Genomic DNA, 6,882 nt, shown 5'->3' with positions numbered 1-6,882 from the left:
GAAATCAATAATTTGACACAAAAACGGGTCCGCCAGAGTCCAACATTAAAACTGCACCTATAGCAACAGTCTCGGGAGAAATTTGAGGATCAGTATCTTGCCCAAGGACACTTCGACATGCAGACATGACGAGCCAGGGATCGAACCGCCGATCTTCCGATTAGTGGACGACTCGCTCTCCCTCCAGTCGTCCTTCAGATCTAAATCAAGAACTTCAACACCTAATTTTGAGAACTTCAAATGAAAAGGTGCTCAGAATGGAGCTTCTTGGTAGCCGAGTGGTTACAGTGCATGCAGTAAACCCCGTAAAGTCCCGGATTCGATACCGACCTTGGGACCTTTGTTACATGTCATACCCCTCTCTTTCCCCCATTTCTACACTGTCCTCGTTCAAATAAAGGCAAAATGTCCAAAAAAGAAAAAAAAGTGCTCAGTATCACTGATTTTGACAGCAGGATTTTGTAAAAGGATATCAAAATATGCTCTTATCGTCACGACAATTTAAATGAAAGTAAGTAAATGATAATATTAAACTATCGCCCTGCCCTAAAGAAATTAGTTTGGATAGTGCTAAATGTGATTTTGGAAAAAAAATAAGTATTTAGGATACAACAGCTTACGACTTTGCAAACTGACAACATAATGTATAAAAGAGGTGAAATTGTTCAAAGTTTCCCCAAAAGCTGAACACCACGTCAAATGTGAGGATTAACTTAATGATATAGCAGTGTTTGTGTACAGTACATGCAGCCAGCCCACATATTGTGCACTCTGTCGCCCCCTATTGTCAACAATAGTGACTTCTATAGCAAACACCCAGGGGAACATGAAAAAAAAACTTATTTTATAGAGAATATATTTTTGTTTTTTTATTTCACATCAAGCTGAATGTATAGACATGAGCAGTGCAATACTCCAGTTAGACTGGAGATAAATATAAATACAAAACACTGATACCAGTGATATCAAATTATACTTAAAATCAATCAATCAAAAACACTTCAAAGATAAAACAAACCATAACACACAAATAAACTTCAGTAGTTCACATTGCGCATGAGGTAATGTGAGTCACCGTGGCGTATTCAAATTTCCCTACCAGGGAGCTTCAGTAGGAGGATGCGAGGGGGAATTCACTAACACATAATGATGCACATGAGGGCCATGACGCATCCTGATTCTGCCACACTTAAACGCATTATCAGCAGCTTTACTGATTTAGGACATTCTCCAGTGGGAGAGATTTGATTACACTGAGGATGGCTTTAAAGCTCTGTTATATGCTCCGTTCTCCATTTCTGTCTTTGCATGGGAAAACTCGACTGCAAAATACAAGACGAAACTGTAGCCTTGTGCGTAGCTCACTGACAACCCTTTTTCCAATCAGTTTCCACGCGTAAATTCAAGATAACACATTTAATTTACACAAACAACTAATACTTGGTGGACGATATACCCACCAAAATGTATGGGTAGACCTTACCATCTGTTGTGTTTTACAAGCTGTGAAATGGTAACATTAAGAGCCACGTTTTGCACGGGAATTTGCTGCAACACATTCACCCACACAAGGAGAGAAACAGAAGGGACATACTGGGGCCATATTTGTAGCAAACGTCAAAGCTTTAAAATTACAAAGCCCAAAATGTACCATTCTTTAATTACTCTATTAGGGAAAATGATACTTAATATGCCCAGGTTACTGTGCCCAGCAATGGGGGAACAATAAATGATAATAATTACAATAAATAAATTATTATTAGTGCTGAACTAGGAAATGTGCAATGCTAGACAATAGCATAGGTAGGGTACTCTTTCTACCCAAATAGCTTCCCCAATAAATTGCCCATTTACAAACATAAAGCTTACCTGTTTTCTGAGGTAACTTCATAAATTATGCTACAAGAAAAACAGCTTAATATTACACCAAATTCACAAGAAGCAAGTAAAATGATCATGAGGAATATTAAAAGCTATTTACAGTTTGGCAAAAATAGAGAAAAAAAAGTTTCCTACTTCAGAAAGACATTCAAAATCTGTTGCATTTTGCAAACATGCAGTTTTTTCACAACTGCACCGTAGGCTAAAATGTTACACATAATAAATAAAAAAAAACATCTGCTTGTTAGATCAGTGTGTTAAAATGTTTCTTAATGATGAAATACGTATTCGGAGGGTGCCGTGCACAGCAATGACGAAAGATGTTAGTAATAGTGCACCTGGTGACAGTGTGAGAGCGCTGAGCCCAGGGAAGTTACCTATTCTAATCCTGTTTTGAAGTCAGCTATAGGGTTTAACTAAGCATCTTGTGGCGGTCAAAAACTGTCTTGCGCTGTTCCTGGACCTGCTTTTTCCAGCGCTGCTGTGCTCCCTCAACCCGCTCCAGCACTGTGTTTCCTTTGGCCTGGGCACTGTCCACCGGCGGACGCATCTCCTGAACATACACCCACAAAAACAAAAAATACATTTAAAAAATTAAAGGACTTCACATTCAACTGAAATGAAATAAAAGGCATGTATGTGTTTGATCACATGTGTTATTTGTTTGAATGGTTACCTCAGAGTCCTCCTCGTTGTGCAGTGGCTGGGTGTAGGCGTCATGTTTGCGAATAAGAGGATCAACCAGCAGCAGGAACAGCATGTAGAGCAGCAGAGCACCCACAACAGACAGGTAAATGATGATGGTTACCTGGGACAGACATAACGGAAAACATTTAGAAATACCAACATAATTCAAATTTTTGATAAGCAGACAAACTAAAGAGACTTCATAATGTTTTAAATAACTCAAGTTGTGTGGCATACAATAATCTTTATTGTTTATATTTTGTTTTATTTGCACTCTATACATTTGCGCTCTTTCCTACTTTGTACTGAAGCTTCTGCACAACAATTTCACTTGGGATAAATAAAGTACTAGGTTATATTATCCCACCACCATCCCTGCTGGTTAGTGAGTCAAGATTACAGATTGAATGGAGGTATATGTTTACAAATGTCAGAGTGAATCCCCCCCCAACTCCAAAAAAAGCTGGTGGTACCTTGATGGTGTTGCTACTTCGTTCCTCGTACTTGCATTCACACAACAGGCAGTAAGCTTCCACGTCATGTCCAGGCACCGGCATGGGCTCCACTACATGGAGGCAGTTACTGTAAAACACATCAAAGTGTCAGGATGGATCATGTTTCTCTACAGGACAAAAACAAGATGACTGAAAGTCTAAATAAAAAAATTCTCTCACCAATCCTTCTGGGACCCATTTCCCTTATAGATGTGGCCAGAGATATTTCTGTATGGTGGGCAGATGCACTTGCAGCGAACATCCTCAAAGTTCTGTAATTGTCAAGAAAATTTGGTTAAAGTGGGCCCAAACTTTTTACTTAAATATTGTAGCTCACCTATCTATCTGTTTTCTCTACAGCACTAGTCATTTCTATCCCTTATTTAAAAAAATGAGTTGTACAAAAAGTTCCAATTATTCCAGCAATTGACATTGTTACATTGGATAAGAGAAGCACCTGGCAAAGTAAAATATCACAGGTTTTACATAAGCAATCATTATTTACTGAAACTTAAAACACTTCAATGCCAACTTTACTTTCTGCAGGGAACTAAGAGAAAAACGTGTGCATTTGTTTTGGTCTTGCCTGCGTACAAAATTGTGGAAACTGTCACAATTTATTTCTGATATTATCGACCCTCAATTTACATTACTTTAAAAAAAAAAAAAAAATGTAGTTTGAATATTCCAGGAACTGAACCAAATTTAATATTCATAAATGCAAATTTACAAGCAAGAAGCCAAACTATTATCTATGTCAAACAATACATTTCATGTATAGTTGAATGTATCAAGAAAAAACTGCTAAAACCTTTAAAGGTCCCATATTATAAAAAAAGTGAGATTTTCATGTTTTTTTTATTATAAAGCAGGCTTTAGTCCTATATAAATACTGTGAAAGTATCGAAACACTCAATCCACAGGGAAATACACACAACCCGTATTCAGAAACTCTGCATTTGAAACAAGCTGTCAGGATTTCTGCCCATTCGTGATGTCACGAATATACAATATTTAGACCCTTGACACAATTTTAAACGTAAACATTCTAAATGTGTCCCAGTTTATTCCTGGTTGCAGTGTATGTGAATGTCATCAGCTGACAGGAAGTACACATGGAACCAAGCTGTTGCCTAGCAACGCAATTCTGTTGCATTCCGTCAAAATGCGCTTAAACGGAGCGTTTCAGACAGAGGGTGAATACAGGCATATTCAAGCAGACAGTACGAGGAAAATAACGTTTTTTTTTAACATTACAGCATGTAAACATGTTCTAATAGAAACAAAAACCCCAATATGAACCTGAAAATGAGCATAATATGGGACCTTTAACACCTGAAAGCTTTACAAGGTTTTCAAGACATGTACATGCATATACAGTACAGTAGTTATATTGTTAGTTACTTGCTTTACTTGCTATATCGGTCTCAACGGGCTCTTTTCACAACAGCCATTTTAACATGTGATAGCAGGGTAAACACAGGTGTAATTGATAATATTAATTATGGCCCTGTTCCATTTAGGTGGGCCAGGGCCCTGGTATTGTGCATGCTGGCACACTGGAATGGCTGTGGCCCACTAAGGGGACCATAATTAGTCTAATCAATTACACCTGTGTTTACCCTGTTAGGACAAGTCAAAATGTCTGCTGTGAAAAGGGCCTATTCAGTTTAATGGAAAATAAGACAGGAAAATAACACACATAGAAGGTTACTGATCTTAAAAACAAATAAAAAATGAAATGCAATGACAAGATGTTTTATTCCTCTCTCTCTCTAAATACCTACAGTGCAGATAAATTAAAAACGTACTAGGGGAAAGAGGACATTGTTCACTATTGATCGATTCTGAAAGTATGCATCAAGTGTGTTGCTGCATCATGTTTTACCTTCGCCTGTACAAAAGCAACAGCATCCAGCAGCAGCAAGGTAACCACTGCGGGTAAAACAAAGCTCCAGTATCCTTCCTTGCTAGGCGACATGTTCCCTCAGGCAGCAGCACGCTCTGCAGGACGGTGCAGCTGCAGCAGAGCTCTGTCAACAACACACACAGCAGATAGCAGATAGCAGATAACAGGAAAACAGAGACACAAAATGTGTTCACTGCGGAAACACTGAAGTTAAATGCTAATCTAATGATGAAACAAAAGTAGTAATACAGTAAACTCACGTTGTAATAGTAGCTGGACTGTCTGTTATTGTTATGCATTCAGGATGTAGCTGCGCACTAGCTAGCTGTGTCAATAGATGCTAAACTCGCTCGGCTCGAGCTCGCTCAATCAAATGTTGGGCTTCTTGACGTCATGACGTCATCGTCTTACGCGCATGCGTGAGTCAGGATGAGCCATGAAGCGACACTGCCATCTACTGGTCACAAATGCAAAAATGTTGCATGTGTATGTATGTATGTATGTATATATGTATATATATATGAATATATATGTTCTTTCTTCCTTTTTCTATTATTCTTTTAACTTTCTCCTTTTTCTTTTTTTTAATTTATTTTTAATTTTCTTCACTTGTATTTATCACAATTGTGACTACTGTTATTCATGCAATTATCTTACGTCGGGAGGGGTGGAGGGGATCAATGTGTATTGCTGTCCGTATTGATTGTGTTCTATCGTTTGTGGGGGGAAAAAAGGGGAAAAAACTCAATAAATATATTGTTTAAAAAAAACCAAATGCAAAAATAGAAATGTAATCTATTTTTTTAAATGTATTTTGTATTTATTTGCGGATATATAAAACTGCACAAAATCCAGTCAATGAAAAAAAAAAAAGAAATGTGTCAAGAGAGGTCAAGAAGCCACAGGCTTATACAAAGGACCTCCTCCCCACCCCAGGAGAAAAAAAAACAATAACAAAAAAAGGAAGAAAGATCTAAACTAACATAATTTTAGAAATACAACAAAAGTTAAACAACAACAAGAAGTATACAAAATGTGCAGAAAAAACAAACAGTGAAAAACAATCCAATAAAAACAATGAAATACATACAAAAACAGTACAGAAAAAAAAATGTATCTAAACATATCAAAAGATAATTAGACTCTATTTTTTTATTTTTATGTATTTGCACATATACAAAACTGCACAAAATCCAGTCAATGAAAAAAACAAAACAAGAAATGTGTCAGGAGAGGTCAAGAAGCCACGGGCGGTCTTTCCTACCAGTGGCCATCAGACTTTATAACTCCTCCTCCTTCTGCAGGAAGGACAGCTGAAAACACCGGACACGGAGTACAAATATAATATCAATATCATGTGCAATACTACTTTTTACATTCACATGTGCAATATCACTGTTCATTGTGTGCAATATTAATGTCCAACTGTGCAATATTACTTATTTTTCTATTGGTTAGCTTACTTTACCTTTTTTATTTTAATTATCTTATCTTATTTACTAATTTTACTAAATGTATCTTACTTAATTGTTATTCTATTAGGCACTGGTGCTAGAAATTGTACTTTTTTTATTCTATACACTTGAACTTGTTGTAATTTTGTTGTATTTTTGAGCAATCTCTGGCACAAGAATTTCCTTCGGGATTAATAAAGTTCTATCTTATCTTATCTTATACAAAGGACCTCCTCCCCGACCCAGGAGGAAAAAAACAATAACAAAAAAAGAAAGAAAGATCTAAACTAACATAATTTTAAAAATACAACAAAAGTTAAACAACAACAAGTAGTCCACAAAATGTGCAGAAAACCTAAACAGTGGAAAACAATCCAATAAAAACAATGAAATACATACAAAAAACAGTAGAGAAAAAAAGATAGAAAATGTATCTAAACATATCAAAAGATAATTA

General features: G+C 36.7%; 1 protein-coding gene and 1 long non-coding RNA gene across 2 annotated transcripts in view; one reads left to right on the top strand and one right to left on the bottom strand.

Moving 5' to 3' along the window:
* Positions 1 to 6,882, top strand: part of LOC119490573 — an 839,978-nt gene that overhangs the window by 398,965 nt on the left and 434,131 nt on the right. The window lies entirely within an intron of this gene.
* Positions 857 to 5,379, bottom strand: tmem9 (transmembrane protein 9). Its single transcript, XM_037774068.1, has 6 exons — positions 5,232 to 5,379; positions 4,951 to 5,095; positions 3,243 to 3,334; positions 3,042 to 3,150; positions 2,558 to 2,689; positions 857 to 2,434 (listed from the first exon to the last, which is right to left on the bottom strand). Exons 2-6 carry the CDS (start codon positions 5,041 to 5,043, stop codon positions 2,294 to 2,296), a joined length of 567 nt encoding a protein of 188 aa, XP_037629996.1. The 5' UTR covers positions 5,044 to 5,095; positions 5,232 to 5,379; the 3' UTR covers positions 857 to 2,293.

The sequence above is a fragment of the Sebastes umbrosus genome, chromosome 6 (genome assembly GCF_015220745.1).
Source record: "Sebastes umbrosus isolate fSebUmb1 chromosome 6, fSebUmb1.pri, whole genome shotgun sequence".
Classification (NCBI taxonomy): domain Eukaryota; kingdom Metazoa; phylum Chordata; class Actinopteri; order Perciformes; family Sebastidae; genus Sebastes; species Sebastes umbrosus.
Note: the sequence above shows the minus strand (reverse complement) of the source record. Positions and strands in the feature narration are given on the sequence as shown.

Excerpts from the sequence above, each read along its gene's own strand:
- tmem9 (XM_037774068.1), bottom strand. The coding sequence starts at position 5,043 with ATGTCGCCTAGCAAGGAAGGATACTGGAGCTTTGTTTTACCCGCAGTG. Across the intron at positions 3,151-3,242 it reads AATGGGTCCCAGAAGGATTG|TAACTGCCTCCATGTAGTGG; the intron begins GTGAGAGAATTT and ends TGTGTTTTACAG. Across the intron at positions 2,690-3,041 it reads GAAGTAGCAACACCATCAAG|GTAACCATCATCATTTACCT; the intron begins GTACCACCAGCT and ends TGTCTGTCCCAG.